The 16807-nt window shown below is 43.4% G+C and overlaps 1 protein-coding gene across 5 annotated transcripts; it reads right to left on the reverse strand.

Moving 5' to 3' along the window:
- Positions 1 to 283: 283 nt before the first annotated feature.
- LOC11175618 (centrosomal and chromosomal factor) lies at positions 284 to 15356 on the reverse strand. Of its 5 annotated transcripts, none has more exons than XM_061646753.1 (3): positions 15163 to 15356; positions 14162 to 14200; positions 284 to 12438 (listed from the first exon to the last, which is right to left on the reverse strand). In XM_061646753.1, exon 3 carries the CDS (start codon positions 12273 to 12275, stop codon positions 11388 to 11390), a length of 888 nt encoding a protein of 295 aa, XP_061502737.1. In that variant the 5' UTR covers positions 12276 to 12438; positions 14162 to 14200; positions 15163 to 15356; the 3' UTR covers positions 284 to 11387. The 5 variants fall into 5 exon arrangements, with proteins under 5 accessions (XP_061502737.1, XP_061502739.1, XP_061502738.1 ...); XM_061646755.1 differs by having other exon boundaries at positions 284 to 13181; XM_061646754.1 differs by having other exon boundaries at positions 12902 to 14200.
- Positions 15357 to 16807: the final 1451 nt, after the last annotated feature.

Below are 16807 nucleotides of genomic sequence, written 5' to 3' on the forward strand. Positions count from 1 at the left end.
GTAGTTCTTTTATCAATACCTTTGGGTTGGTCCTCATGGCAGGGAGGGATGGATATTGGATCAAAACTTGGGAAGCACGCCATGAGGGCCGGGGAATTGGGGGAATTTTTTTAAAAGGATAAGGGACTACTATCAGGAAAGGAATGAATGTGGGAAATGTGGGGGTAGAAATGAGAAATATTCTTTATTTCTTGTTTTATCTATCGATGGATATTCTTTTTTTTCGATAGTAATTGTTGTTATGGTGGCATCATACAGATGCTCTTTTGTAAGTTGTTGGTTGTTTTCTTTTTTTCTTTTGATTGTAGGATTTTGCGAAGTAGAGCATTAATGTGCTATTTTTTGTTTCTTTTTGTTTTGGTACTCTACTTCGATCTTTTCGTACAAAAATTGAAAAATGGAAATTTTACAACTGAGTTTTGTGTTTGTGTGTGTGTTTCTTTCTAATGTTTCTTCCTCGTCCGTTTTCTGTGCTTTCTAGATCTGCTGCCAGATCTGCTATTATACTGCATATTTTGCTTTGTATTAATCAAAAAACGCCATTCATTCTACGCTTTCGTCTGCTTCCTGCTCTGCCTATTGCTTTCTCGGTTTTCTCCTGAGCGTATCCTTATTATTTGCTGCTTTCTTTGTGTTTCTTGTTCCCTAAAAAAGATTTTGCGTTGATTGTAAGGGGGGTAGGGTATATGGATGCCGCGCAGTATTCATATGACGACTGAGTGGAGAAGGAGGGAGAGTTTGATTTAGAAAATACGGGTTGGAAAATTAATACGAAACGAGTCCAAGCACTCTTCTCTCGCTCTATGTTTTGCAATGCGAAATCCTGCCCGTATGTTATTTAATTTGCATTTTAGTGTGTTTCTGTTTACATATTTATATATTCCATGATTTTTGTCTAAGAAGATTAAGAAAAACGCAAACAAAATTAAAGTATTTTAGGTACAAAGAATCTAGCACAAATGCATCGGGGATGTTTGAGAGCCAAAATGATGGCTGGGAAATAAAATCAAGCTAGTAGCTTTTTTAGACATTTTTCCAAGCAAATGTATGGTTTAAAGAGAGAGACGGTAAATTTGAACAATTTGTGTATACATTTCAGCCGATTATTAAACACTACTAGTTGTTATAAACACATCACACCTTACAGAGCAAAGGGAAACCGAGCGCGCAATCTGTCTCTCCTCTGTGGGTGGTAGTTGCGCAGTGGGTGAGCAGTGTGCCTCCTCGCCCCACCGGCAGACACACAACACAATACATTTGGCGCTACGTCGCCCTCCTTCGCACTCCTCTTCACGCTCCCTCGCTGCTTTACGGCGCGAGCGGGGGGCGATTTTTGTTTCGTTTCTCTACATGCACTTTTTAATTTGGTTAATTTGACATTGAAACTTTGGAGCAATGGTTTTTTATCGTTATTCCGTGTGTGTGATGAGTGTGAATGTGTTGCTATTTGTGTGTAAAAGTGTGGTTCTGCGATAACACACCGACTCCTGTGGCTAGCCCCGGACCGTGGCCCGTAAACGTGTCATTTATTGAAAAATGTGGTAATCTTGTATGGATAATATTGCAATAAGATTTTGATGGTTTTTAATTTTTAGATAACAAAAGCAGTTTAAATGTACGCAAAAGGAAAGTGAGAGAGAAGCAACAACAACCTAAGCAGTTATTGTTGCTCGTTGCGGAAGGTATTGCAAGACCAAAATACTAGCAGTTCAAATTGAGAATGTACGTGGCCGCCGGTTGGGCGCACTAGCCCTGGTGTTAGCAACAGAAACCATAACCTCTAACTGTGTATCTGTGGGTGAGCATTTATTGCAGGTAAGTTTTTTTAAAGTTTATATGCTACAGATTTGACGTCACCAGGCGGGGAACTCTCTTCGGTAAAATGTAAGTATGATATTACGGTCAAAAGGAAAAGGTGATGAGCTGATGACAAGAGTGTGATTTGTTGTGTGGTATTATGCCACCATAATTATTTGCTGCATAATGATATGCCGTCTGCAAACCCCATTTTACGGCATTTTGTTGCGTATCCTTTTTCGTACAAAGTTTCACATTCAATTCTTCGCTCCAATTTTCTGTGTGTTTTTCTTCTTCTTATTGTTACACAAAATATGATTGCAATGATGATCAAGTATAAGGTTTTATGTGTGTAGTGTGGATTTTCCTTGTTATTGTTGTTTCATACAATTGTTGTTTCTTTAAATTGATGATGGTTGCGCTGCCTTTTTGATCCCGTCTCCCCTTTGAGCGTACAACACTCGGTCTTCCCCCCCTTGTCTATTTTGTTTTACCTATATTTTCACAACTATATTTTCTTTAAAATGCACACACACACAACCACACATACATACGTATGTACGGGCAGGAAGTACAGGCTATACAAACAGATGTTGACACCACGTGCGTGTGGTGTCTGTCGCGTATTGCAAAGGACCGTACATTCCCGCGTACCCTGTATGCTGTTGTGGACATATGGCGGGGGTTGCACATCCCCACCACCCCACCCCCTCTGTGCTGATTGTGTGTAGTGTTTGGATCTTCACTTTCACCGCCCAAGCGGGAGTCGGATCAAGCAGACAGCAAAACCGTAAATCAGTTAAAGGGGGATCACAGAACAATTACAAACATTTCTAAATCTTGATTTTACGGTTATTTTCGCAGTTTTGTTTTGCTATTACTTAGCTCGAACCCTGTGTGTCTCGAACTTCGAGGCTCTACTACACTTCCTGTTTAGTTTTGCACACACGCACACGCAATGATATCAAATCGATTTGTTTTGCTGCTTTTGACTGTACAATTGTTTCTTTAGCCTTCTTCTCTGACTTCTTCTGTGTTGTTTTTTTTTGTTTACTCTCACTTCTTGCTCTCCCTTTACCACTCTCTATCTCTCTCTCGCTGCATTGCCACTGCTGCAGCTGCTGCTCTACTGTCTTCACTTATGCTTAGTACCACCCACTAGCAGTTTCGAATTTAACATTAATATTATACTTCTAAGACTCGGTCGGTTTTTGTTGTTGCTTGCTTTTATCGTTTCAAATACACTTGGCATGCACAATATACACCGTCGTCATTTGGAGTTGTGATTTGTGTGTGTGTGTGATGGGTGATGTGTATCAGTTTTGCTCTATTTTACTGCACATAAGATACGTATATCATCCGACCCACCCATCCGTTTTGTTGGTACTATTGAAACTTCTCTTCGTATGTCTATTTTTCTTTACGGTTTAGGCTAAAAATTGGTTGCAACGGTGTATGTATGTGTGTGGTGGTGAGCGGGTATAATAGAGTTCTTTTCTTTGTTGGGCTCTCTCTGTAGGTTTCTAGTATGTTGGTTCGGCCGAGAACTGCCCACCTTTCCCTGTAGCGCGTTAAGTGTGGCCATTTTTCCAACGACGGCGAAACGGTCCGCTATTGTGTATGGCCGCTTCTCTCATCAATGGAAATCAATGTCTCAGTGCGATTCTCCCACAAAGGGAGTGATGCACTACCCTACGTACCGAACAGCAAGCCCGGGCACGAAGCGCGCCTGCGAAGCAGACGGTTTAATACTTGGTCAATCGTTTCGTTCTTTTTCACATCGAACAAGAAAATCGACTTTCCCCGCGTATGTGGCAGATGTTGTCACTTTCTCGTACGCCAACAAAGCGCTTTACCGCTAGGAGCCCGGAAGGACGACGACGACCCCCTAATTCTAGGGGAGTTGGGAAACAGCCCGTTACGGGACTGTACATTGGGTAGGCCCTCAAATTCAGTACCACGAAACGTTCGTTCCCTTCTAGCAGTGTACCCTCCTTACGCGCTCTGTAATATACAGAACGAAGTACTCGAAGCCTTAAGGTTCTAAATTCTAAATACAAAAAAAAACCATAACGGAAAAAATGCTTCATCTGCTTCGCAGGCTTCGGGCCCGGCCTACCTTGGTCTTGTGGGGTGTAGACCAGGCTGGGCTGAAGAAAGCCAACAGCACAGTTAAGACACACAAAAACACACACACACACAAGGTGTCGGGGGACACACCACAACGCAACGACAGTTCTCATCGCACTCAACGACACACTCTCTCTCTCTTTTTATCTCATTCAACTTATCAAGCAAGTTTCTCCATGAGAACCATCATTATTTTCTAGTGGCACACAACCGGATATTCCATTCAAAATGTCCTTTTTCTTCTCTTCTGGCTTGGCGGCTTCGTTTGGTTTTAGTTTTTTTTTCAAATCCACACTCTACTAAAGGTGTATATTTATATAATAGTGTTTTGTCCATTCTCTCTCCTCTACACACACCCACGCGCGCGCTAGACTGTCTCTCTCTTGGTTGATTTGGTATTACGTGTGTACCATAAACGTTACGTTGCGAATGATAAAATCATTATATTTTCTTCTCCTCGTCCCTATTTGGTTCGCGCAAATGTTTGTGTAACGCCTTTTTACCTACAAGGGTTTTGCTCGCGATGGACTAGCCTGTTACTCGCTCGCCCAAAATAAGGAAAAACGGTCACAACGAGGAACGTTGATGAATTTAATAAAACAAATAGATACGGGTCCTCTCCATGCCGATCCAATCGTTGTGTGTGTGTTGTTAAAAGCAGAATTTCAACGAAAACGATCAACTGTTTTTTTTTGTATTTTTTCAGTCCTTTATAATATCTTTGAAAATGAGATAAATGAAATAGAATGGTTGGAGAAATAAATGAATATGTGTATGGGAGGATGAAGATATTTTCCAATGCAAACGATTAAATAGAATGGCACACACTCAGGCTTAGCCATCAATATTCAGGTACCGACAATTCAGGAATTCAATAAAAAGAAAAACAATGGTGATGTTCAACGCAAGGAATAATGAAATGAAGATCGACCTAAAAGTTCCAGTTTTACATATCGAGAAATTCGACTACAAGTAATTCCACCTTTTAGTGACAATACACTATTGATATGTTTTGTAATGAAATGTAATTAAATGAATAGTTATGAAGGAAGGAAGGAAATGAGCAAAGCAAAAAATAAAAGAACTATATAAAAAAAATATTTTTTGTACTTTTTTACTTGATTCGTTGCGATGAGCATTCTGTCAACACAAGGCAAGGATGTTGTTGAACCGGCATGGAGATGACGGTAAGGAGAGAGAAAACAAAATGAAACCGGCCAAAAAAAGACGTAAGAACTATTACATCTATGAGGCGCGTGTATGTGTGTACATGAAAGAGGATGTACGAAAATTATAGTTAGAATTATAAGATAACAAATAAAAAAAAGAAGCAAAACATTGTATGATCCGGACTGGTCACTAAAGAGGGGCGTCTTTTTTCTAGCGTGTCTTTTTTTATGGTAGCGGTATTGATGGTTGCAGAAGCATCACCACACTTCAAACGAGCTGGACGCGAGGATCGCGGAGAAATGATACTACTCTCCCTGCTCCCAAGATACTTCCTTCGAAACCCATCTTCCAAACGATCCTTTCAGTTTTCTAGGCAATAGAAAAATCGGTACCGTAGCGTAGATTGTTTCTCAAGCACTCTCAGGCACAAAATTTTGTCATTCACAAAACCCTTCTTGACTTCCTTGATGGTGTTAATCGCTTCGGGTGTTTATGCTACATTAAGATGTTTGTATTGGCACACCGAGGTTTGTTAAAATGTATCAATTTGTGTATGTATTACACACTATTTGATTTTAACACGCAATGGTGTATCAAAACATCCCATTCTAATAGCACCACTTACCAGCAATCGTGAAAAAAACATTTAGATTGATTAAATCGTCTGTTCGCGTCCAAGTATCGTTTGAAATGTAAAATGCTCCCTGGTCCGTTCCCGCGGCAAAAGTTCATAGTGCGCCGAAGGGTTCAAATTTACGCGAGAACTGCAGACTGGAATGGAAACCGTAACAGTTCCCCCCCAGGCACGCACTTGGGTAATTTGGGTTCAAAGCTGCCTGTTTCTTATTTTACTAAAAATGCTTCGTCTGTCTGCAGTCTCACGATCCTTCTTTCTATTTGTTTTTTCTGCACTATTCGCTCTCACAACTCGAGATAAGCTTTACCCCTACCGCAAAAGACAACACAAACGCACACCACCTCCATCATGGTTTAGTTTTTAGATCACAATCAATTGAGATCACGGGGATGTTGTCTCACAGCTTTTGCGTTGGACAACAAATGGGCCCGAAAAATAAACGAAATTATTATTTTAATTGTGTATAATCAAAGTATTGCAATCGAATGAACAAACTACGACTACGGGAGGATAAAGGACGCAGTAGCTGGGGGAGAATTTTATCTAACACTTCCAGAACTTTAGGGTTGTGTAGCAAAGGACCACACACGGGTGGATTGGAAAAGCTTGGAATTTGTTCTAATTTTTGAAGTGGAGACAGGAAGCAGAAGCATATTGGGGGGATGAAATTGCACTTGATACTATATCACCTTTTTTGATTCGTTTGAGGAAAGAAGTTTGGGGGAAAAATAATTTTAAATTAAAAAAAAAAACGATAGAGCGAAGAAAAAGGAAAACTAAACCTTCTAAAGGAATGAACCAAACGCCACCCAAATATTTTAAAGATTGTTTCTTTTAACACAACAGCAATGCTCTTTTACACACCGTTGTTTTGACCCTTTGCGAACTAATCTTCTCATCCTTTTGTTCGGCGAGAAAAAATAACATTTCGTTGTAAAATTGAATTGCTACAATGTGGCCTAACAATGTTAGGAGAACGTAACTGGGGGAGGAACACGATGGTAAATATGGTTCCATAAAGACCCGCACACACACACACACACGCACATACGCGCACCTGCTCCAACTATCGTCACAACATCACAAATTTGTCCACCCAAAAGAACTCCCGCGCTTCCGCTCGGGGGTGCTTCGTAATTTCCTTCAGATTAGCATGCATTTCCATTCTGTCTGTTTTCAGTTGAGTTAATTTTAACACGGACCACAACACACAGACACCAAGCAATTTGAGTAATAACAACACACTTAGTGCCTCCAATTCACTGCAGGTGGGTGGGGGGGGGGGGGGGGGGGGGGAGGGGGTGATGGTGATAATCAAGAGAAAAGGAGGATATGGGAGTTTCATTTCCAGGACCTAAAAGCACACCAACATAACTGTTAGTCGTTAGTGCCGACTCTGCTCCTTCATTGCATTCTCATTGCATGATCGTTGCATCTCTAGAGCCCATCAAATAACACCCAGCACCACCCGCTCCTTACCACCTCGTATTCCCCCCTAGTGTAAAACATACAGCGCGCTTAGTGTTGGTTTGAGTTTTTGTACTGCGATTGCTGCTGCCTCTACTTTGCACTTTGCATCGAGCAATGCGTTGATCCCGCCCCGTTCTTCGATGTGTTTGGGACTGGATGGGATTGGTTGTTGCTTTTGTAGCGGAGTTGTTCTTTTCTCTCACTCTGTCTCTTCATCTTGGTCACGCTGCACATATTATTTGTATCGTCCAATTAGTGAAATACCGATGGGCAAAATTTGATATGCTAAAGATACGCATTGTCACAAAACAAGACAATCTATGTAGAGCTAGATTTAGAAGTAAAAAGAATATTGCATCTCAAGGGCAAAATAATAATATTGCGTGACACTAATACGAATACAATTTTTGCACCTGTCGATGCAAAAAAGGCATTGACGTACTAAAAGGAACTAGATACAGACGTATCTACCAAGTTGTTGCACTTCATCTGGGGTTATAGATATTTACGGAATGAAAAGATATTGCCCAAAAAGGTAGATTATTTTCCTTCTGAAGTAATTTTAAATATTTACAGGTACTTTTGTACAAATGCAAACGATATCTATAATGTCTGCATTGCCAAACAAATTCGAGGGACATTTTCAAAAACAGCCTACAAAAGTTCACTAAGTTCTCAAGGCTGAATATCACAAATAGAGCAAAACCGGGTATACATTTTGCTAAGAAAAAAAAAAAGAAATTTGGAAATTCCAATTTAATAGTACCTGTACCCGGTACCACATTCTGCACTTTTTCTCGCCACGATAGGAGGCGAGATGATGGTCAAATGATTCTACGTTACAGCTTTCAAATTCGCCAATTTTCACCAGTATGGTGATTTGTGAGCTAATATGCTCTGGTGTGTTTACATCTCTTTCGCCCAAACAAACTCCCATTTTGCTGCCAATCCCATCGAGAACCTAAGACCCAACCAACTCACGATTGCCTCAGTTAACGACACAGCAAACAACACATTACGACTGTTTTCTCTCCTACCACAGTTTTTACTCCCTCGGTTCGACTCTTTCGCTGCTGTTGATTCATCTACATCTTCTGTCTCTGAATGTGTGCAAATTTTGTTTGTGTTTTTTTTTTAATGTATATATATAATATATCCTTTGTACAATTGAAACTGGTTTCCTTCCTCACGTCAGATAATATAAACACACCCGCGCGCGCAGCAACACTCCACCATGTATCCTTCATTCTAATTTTACACACATCGAAGTGCACCGTAATACACCTGTGCGTGTAAGTGAGTCTGGTTGCTGTGCGTGAACGGACGCGCGCGGGAGATCCTCTCATCTTCATTAGCATAGAAAATCTGTTTCTTAAAATTCAAATTTATATCACCGTTTTTTTTTCTTAAAAAGAGAAGCAAAAACAAAGAAGACAACAATCCATTACCCTCTGCTGTCCACTCATTATCGTCATATTATCGATTACGATCCGTTGGACAGTTGTGTGCGTGGGTGTGTGTGTGTGTATGTGGGTCTCGGTACTTTCCAAACTGACTGACTGACTGGAAAAAACTACTTATATACTAATTTGTAAGTGTCCAAAATGAAAGAGAAACAGGAATATCCCCTCCCGTGTCCCATATCATAGTGTACACGCCCTGGGTGGTTTATGTTTCCAACTTTGCCAAATTATGCTCCATACTCTACACATCGCTGCTGGGCGGTGGGCTTACAGAAGTACAAATTGAAGTGAACAGGTATTCGCTACTGGGCGATAATAGTACGAATGTGGAAGGAAGGTACGTTGCGGCAGAGAAAGGCTCTGAAACACGTTGGAAGTAAGTTTGCATTGTCCGGCTATTAGCCAGGAAACAAAACAAAGGGAACAGTTGTGTGGATCCCAAAACATGTACCGCTTCGCTTCGCTTGAGCATAACTGTTGTGAACAATACACGATGCACACACACTCCACCACCATCACGGAGAACCTTCCGTTCGGAATGATGCGCACGGATGTGTCCAGGCATTAGGTTTGAAGGGATCGCCAAAACATTATTGCCTTCGTTGTTCGCCCCCAAGGGGTCGTGTAGTAGTTTACAAAACAGACAAAAAGGAAAAAGTTATCAATGTTAATCAAAATTTTAACAATCGGCTGCTTAAGCCGACCGAAAATCACAATGCTTGGCACCAACTCAATTTGGCGTACAAAGTACACGCACACAGGTAGTACAACTAGAATAAAACGCACTAAAAGTATAAAGGTTATATCTTATGCAAAAGATAATTAAAAGAAGAAAAAAATTCAACAATGTTTTCGCTGCACAAACGTCTGCGGCCGACATTCTCTTCCCCCGTCCTTAACAAGGCGACGAAAGAGAGAGTATGGCAACGCTATGCAACGACGGAAAACGTCGTAGTTATAGCTACATGGGCACAGCAGCCAATACACCAAACACCATGTGTTTGCGAAAGAAAAAAAAACCCACCCACACCCACACACGATGATGATTGCTTCCTTTCAGAGGCTTGAGTGTGCCTATCGCTGTGCTCTAGAGTACATTATCAGGACTTGCCTCTTCTAAAAAAAAAACCGTACGCACTTTTGGTCTCTCGTGTGCCTCGTGTCTCACCTACTACTGGCACTAATAGCTGGCCCTACTGATAAATTTCCGTGTTTTATCACTCCAACCATGCACCCTGCACCATCAGTTTTCCTCTCTTTGTCCTAACCCTGTCCTTCCGCGAGACACTTGCACACACATGACGAATGCTTTTGTCTGTATACCGAAAGCTCTTCTTCATTGTCTCTCGCTCTTCCTCTCCTATCGTTGTGTACTTTAAATTTCGGCCTACCCCATCATCCGTGTTTAGCGAGACACACACACAGCACACTGCTAACGCATGTCCTTTGCTGTTGCCCTCAACTTCAACCTCGTCTGCTAGTGGGGGAGGGTTGTACCATTTATCTTTAGTTCCCTTTCTTCTGTCATTTATAATTATCGTACGACTTTTATCGCGACATCGTAATGGATCGTTCAAAATAAAAGTTTTAACTTGGGATCATTATATACCGCGAAATCAGAACGTTCGAAACAAAAAAAAAACACATATAGTCATAAGGATTCCTTTACATACATACACGTAAGACTACTCCTACCTTCTCCTATCCTTCCCTACCACGCACTCCTACCTTGATCTCCGCCTTCTGCGGCTGCCGATGACTCTCTCCTTTCTTTCTTCCTCGCAGTCAGGCGCAGGCGGTAGATGCAGCATTTACAACCTCAGTGCAAACGACGATCGTACACTGATGATGATGATGATGATCGTGTCGACAAATTTGCGGAAGGCGACATACGGCGGCGTCGGCGGTGACGGTTACGATAGCAACCAACGCAACCAACATCGGTATCTGCATACATTAGCAACAACACAGCACCACAAAGGGTGTGATGAGCGCACTTCTCCCATTCTCTATCTCTTCAACGTTGTAGATCGATGATGGGAAGAAACCACAAGCCAGATTTCGACAGGAAATTACACCTTCCCAAACCGTCCGCGTACTGCGCTTGAAAAGGGTCGACCCCCTTTTGGTGCAACAGAACGGGGTTTGTATTCTCACAGTATGTGAGACGGCCGGGTGCTCCCTAAAAGGAAGAAACTGTCACACAATGACACAACGGCACATCTGCAGGATGACCCTGCGCGCTTTGCTCTCTAGGGATGAGTGGTAGTGTCGTGGAGTTGATCGAACCACTCACTTTCTTCCAACCATATACCCACGAACGGGCATTATTTCCCTGCTGCGCAATCCTTGGCAGGTCACTGAATGTTGATTTCTCGCCAGTTTCTCTCACTATCGCTCACAAATTAAAGGGGGATGAGGATAGTTGGGCACATTTACTGCTTCTTCACATCTGTCGCTTTCGCGGGCAGCTGGTGTTGCTGCTTAGCTCTCCTCCGTCGATTCCGTTTCCGCTGGCGTACCACCGTGAGCGGTAGCGCATCTTCTTCTAGCCGTATCGTCGATAGCTCCTTGTCGCTAGCGCCTTCAACGCTCGTCGTCATCGTTATCGTATTATCATCATCTTGCTCTCGCATCACTTGCTCGAGACTGTTTCTGCTACTGCCACTGCCGCTACTCTGTCTGCCATTGCTGCTGGCTGTTACGGTGACGACGGGTTGTTAAGCCTGCACGTTGAGAATCGTTTTCAGATTGTGCGTGAAGGCAGCGGCATGGCGATTGCTTGCCTTGGCCGCAGCCGATGCACACGATTTCATCGCCTTGGTCCGCAGTCGCGTCTGCTGCTGCTGCTGCTGCTGCTGGCTGTGGTACTGCTGCTTCAGCCCCACGTTGATGGAGGAGGATCCTGCCGCCCCCTTTCTATTAGCGCCACCGGCCATCGAAGTGTGGACGGATGATCCGCCCCCGACGGCGCCGCCACTCGCCATCATCATCATCGACGAGAAGGAACTGCTAATGCTAGTAGTGCTGCTGCTGCTGCTGCTGCTGCTACCATTGCCGCCACCGACGGTCCAGTGGACGGGAGGCTTCGGCAGCGCGGTGGGTGCGGGTGCATCATAGCACTTGCTGCCCGCAAAGTGGGAAAAGTTTGGCGGCGAACCTGATACAGGTCCGGCGGCCGTACCAGCTCCCATCGGCGAGGACATCATCATCGGGAAGCTGCCGCTACTGCTCGGACTGGAGCGCTGATTAAAGCTGTTTGAGCTGTTGCTGCTGTTGTTGCTATGGCGACCACCACCACCTCGTCCACCGGTGGGTGAATACGACGGTTGCCTCTGCTGCTGCTGCTGCTGCTGTTGTACTATCGGTATTGTGTTGGACGAGGAGAAAATACTACGGAAGTAGTTCGCACTCGGTGACCGCTGACTGCGGCCTCCTCCACGCTGCTGCTTGCCATTGCTTCCGGTGTTGCCACCATGCTGCTGCTGCTGCTGCTGCTGTTGCTGCGTCGAAGGGCTCAGCTGCTGCGGGCTGTGGTTGTGGAAGTACCGCTCGGCATGGTTACCACTACCAGCATTGCGGCCGTTACGATTGTGCGAGTTTGTCATCGCGCCTGGAGTAGTCTCTCGTTCTCTTCACAGCTCTCTCTTGTGGGTGGAGGTATGGTTCCTGCCGTGTTTTTGCACTTTCACTTTTTCGACCGTTTCGGACGTGACGTCTATTTACACACATGCATATACACACACGACAATTGCGCGTCGACTCCGCTCGCTATCATGCGTTACAGAAACAGAAACAAAATGAAAATTAATCACTTACAGGCCTTGCTCGCTACGTAACTTCACGACTGTAGATGTGTATGGTATGATGCGTACAAGTGTGTGTGTGTGATCGCTCTTACAAACGCACTTTCTATTTTCCTAATTCTCTCTTTCGATTAGCGACAAAAGAGCAGAAAAGAAACGCACTTTTTGCTTCATTCGTATATTCGCTTTGTCCACTCGCTTGGCTTCTCACTCACTCTACCAACGGTCGTATCGATACTGATTCGCTTTCTCGCACGCGGGGCACACACACTGCAGCTGCACACACATACACACATATACAATACGAAAATTATGGTGGCAACGGTCGACTTATCGCTGCTGCGTTACTTTCACGAAGGGGGAACTCTACTTTGCGTTTAAAATGCAATTGTAAACGGTGTGCTACACGCTTTTGTCTTCACTCGTACCTGTTTCGCTCCTGCCGTACAGCCAAACACAATTGTCTTGCGAAAATGTTACCCTCGGGGTACACCGAATGCGCCTTCTTATAAGAACAAATGCACTGTGCATCGACGACGAGTGCTCCTAATGCAGGCACGCAAAATGCTCACGCGTCGTGTACGTATACACACACACACTCTCACACACCTCTTTTCTTTTTTCACTGAACGATGAAAAGAAAACTAGCGCATGTAGAGCACTGTTGCGTTTCGCACTGTTTCGCGATTAGTTGGGGCAATTCGCTTACTATCACAGAATATATTGAATGGAATAAGTAAAAGCCACCACCATTTACACCTTTTCTGAAATACACACACACTGAGGGTGAGGTGGGCTCGCGTTTCTGTTCGATCTGAGCACGGCGCTTCCGAGAGATGATCGTTCAACCAGCGCACATCCGCGAATGAGAGAGGAGAGAAGGCTCGAACGTCGCCTTTCGTCTAGCCCCTGTGGTTCGTCCGTTGTTAGCGCGTCTACCCTAATGGTGGAGGGGACGGGGCGATGTTATGTTGCACAGCACAAACGGTTGCTATGTGCAGCTGCCGTCGCTCTTTCACAGCACTGTTGTTTCTGACCCCGTTTGCCTCTAGCCCGTTGGGAATATTCACACAGCCGCTGCTGCTGCTGCTGCTGCTGCTTGCCTGCTGTTTTGTTTCCCCCTGTGTATGTGCGCGCTGGCGAGATTGTAGACACCGATGTGCCTTGCGAAAAGGGACATCCACACAAACACGCGCGCGCGAGCGAACACAATGCCCAACAATGGGGGAAAAGACTTATTGCTTCTGCTTCTCTCTCACTCTCGCTCCCTGTTTGTCTGTCGTTTGCTGAACGCTTTTTTGTAACGATTTTTTGCTTCGTGTTCCTTGCTTTGTATTCAAGAAAATGTGCCAAATACGCGAGCTGGTAGTTCAATTACTACACTACTAATAATTTTAACTGCTAAAAAATAACACTATGTTTGCTTCTCTCTCTGTCGAGCGATTTTCGTGCATTATCCACGGCACAACACTACACAAGCTGTTTGTTAGCTTCCCTCAGCGCTTCACTGCATAGACACGGTTCCGTTTTGTGTCCAAATCGACGCCTTGGACCTTGGCTGGAGCCTCGTCTACACAAACGCTGGAGCGAATGTCCGTATTGCTTCTGCAACGACGACAATAACAAAATTGCGTGCGTACGTGCGTGCGTGTCTATATGCTCACAACGCGACAATCGCTTTTCCTTACAATTATTATTGGTGTATAAGTGGGCGCCGTTGTTATACTCTGCAAGAGAGAAGGAAAAGTATAAATTTACACAGTGTCATTGCCAAAGAAGGTACAAAAACTGAAGGGAGAGAAAAAGCTGGGTGAAATGAGAGAGCACGTAAAAACCAATTCATTTGCCAAATACATTGAATAACAGTTGCTTTTCTGCCGTGTTGTAGATGGTAGAAAAAAATAATAAAAAAGAAAACAGTTTTATGTAACGGAAAAACGTAGCAAAATGTGTGGTTTTGGCTTGAAAATACATTTCCGTCCAACACCCTACCACTAGATGTGTATTTGAAACGTTTCGCGCATTCACACACACCACCAAGCAACGGTTTGTAGCCGTTGTACGTACGTGTGACGTACAAATGAAACCACAAGATGGCGGCGGTGTCCTCACACGATACAACGCAATACACTTTTTTGCCTTCAACAATGTGTAACGCATTGGGTGAGTGGTGCAAAAAGCATGCTGTCGGGTGGGGGTAATTCCCAACCATCGTAAAATTCAGTGTACTGTGTTGTAACACACAAAAAATGCTTTCGGTACGGGTGAAACCCAACACTGCGAACACGAACAAAGTCGCGCACTACTACACCTATCGACTCGTTTTCGAAGGGGTTGTTATAGTCCATGGCCACACGTAGGGGAGCGAGCCAGCGCACGTTACAAGCATGTAGTGCGTTTCTAATCTTTTTTTTGTCCACTACTTAGCATTGCAGTACCGAAAAAAAACGCACAAAGAACTGCAAGCACGAATTCATAGCTATCGACACATTCAAGCAGAAATGGATTGTGCGTACGTGACGATCCACAGCAAACACACGAAAAGAGAGCTCTACTATTCGTTAGGCGTAATGCGTCATGGATGTGAAGTGTTGCGCACACAATGAAAAAAAAGAGGAGCAGCCATCAGGCTCTGGAAAATTCCAAACTAAACGTAACGATAACTTAATACCAGCAAACAGAAACTCACGGAAAAGGGGTATTTTTCCACTTCACAAACACGGCTACCAGGGATTTCCTCTTCCTGCACTCGTGCGCTTTGCCTTTAACTTTTCTACTTCACACTTCTCACTCACACACTCCTCGCGCACTTCCACTCTCTGACTCACGGTCTCTGACGAACGATCCGTTCACATCGAGTTTATAATTCAAAATGATTCTTTCGGGTGCTGCCCCAGTTCAGACGGTACAAGGCCGTGAGCTTTCGTGAGCTTTTCAAGAAAGTTGGATGCCAAGCAATACATTTCAAGCAAATCCGCCATGTCGATCAGAGTGACCAGAAATACCGATTTATCTGTATTCCTACCGATTTTTCATATGCCTACCGATTCACAGATAAGCCTCCTAAAACAACCGATTTTCCATTTATCCTACCGAAAATCACAGATATTTGATTTTTCAGTCGTTTAAGCTTAATCTGTGACGCTTGGGATGCTGTTTCAAGGATTGCTAACCTCATTTGTTACTTATCGCGCTGATGCACGTTTGTTTGCCTGGCACTTTTTTTATTTTTTCCGTTAAAATGTAATGTTCATAATAAGTAGAAAATGTCAGTTGCATGGATTCCGAGAATTGCTCGTCAAAGGAAATCATTTAAATTTGAATTTGAATCTCGCTGTCGGCGGTTAAAGCTCAAAGACAGACAAAGAGAATGAAATTTTCAGGCGAGGGGAAGGTACCCAAATAGCCAGCTCGTACTTTATAGCTGATTTGGTGCTGTTTAACGAAAAATCCTTCCGATGTCGTACTTTGTGGCTGATTAAGAGATAGACGGTACTTTGCGGAACTATGGAGCTTTTTAACAGGCACATGGTACTCTTTGGAACTTTGCGGCTGATTAACACTATGTGTTGGGTTCATGATGGAACTTTAAGGTTTGTTAAGAACGTGTACCGAATTTGGTGGAACTTCATAGCTTTTTAATGCATGACATTGGTAAAGGTGGGTCTTGTCAAAGTGTCAAAGACAGACGCCGCCAATCATCTCATTGCTGCTGTACAAGTTAGATTAGTTCTTTGAAGAAGGGATTTTGAAAGAAGTGATTGTGATTGTACAGTAAATTGTGATACGTTTCGTGTAATTTATGAATATTAAGGGTTTAAAAATATACACATGTACACAAACAAAACAAATCCTGTTGTTTATTTCATCGATGACGCTTGCTTGAAAATAAAACACAAAGAAAAATAATCCCCAGTACCGTAGCTTAAGGAAGCTGCTTAGGCGCTATTTAGAAGGACCGCCTGGAACTTTGATGCTGTTTATCTACTGCAAAAGGCGAATTAGAGCAGCGATCTTTAGCGTGCCAAAATGAGCTGCTTAAGCAATTCGGGCTATTTGGGGCATCGCAAGAACTAGAACGGCGATACGATTGTTTAAATACTAAACTCCAACGGAAACCACCAGTACTGAAGCAAATGAGATTTGAGTAATGGTCGTTGGTGTTGATACCCACGTATCTGACCACACGACCATTCATATAGATTTTTGCTTTTAATATTAGAAGGCTATATAGGTCATGATAAGATGAAACTTGTCGAAACACATTGCAAGAAAATCACAGCAATATAATGATGAGTTGTAATACGCCATCTATTGATCAAACCAATGAAACT

Source organism: Anopheles gambiae, chromosome 2 (genome assembly GCF_943734735.2).
Source record: "Anopheles gambiae chromosome 2, idAnoGambNW_F1_1, whole genome shotgun sequence".
In the NCBI taxonomy this organism is placed as follows: domain Eukaryota; kingdom Metazoa; phylum Arthropoda; class Insecta; order Diptera; family Culicidae; genus Anopheles; species Anopheles gambiae.

What these genes read in the sequence shown, in the direction of transcription:
- LOC11175618 (XM_061646756.1), bottom strand. Translation starts at nt 12,275, where the DNA reads ATGACAAACTCGCACAATCGTAACGGCCGCAATGCTGGTAGTGGTAAC.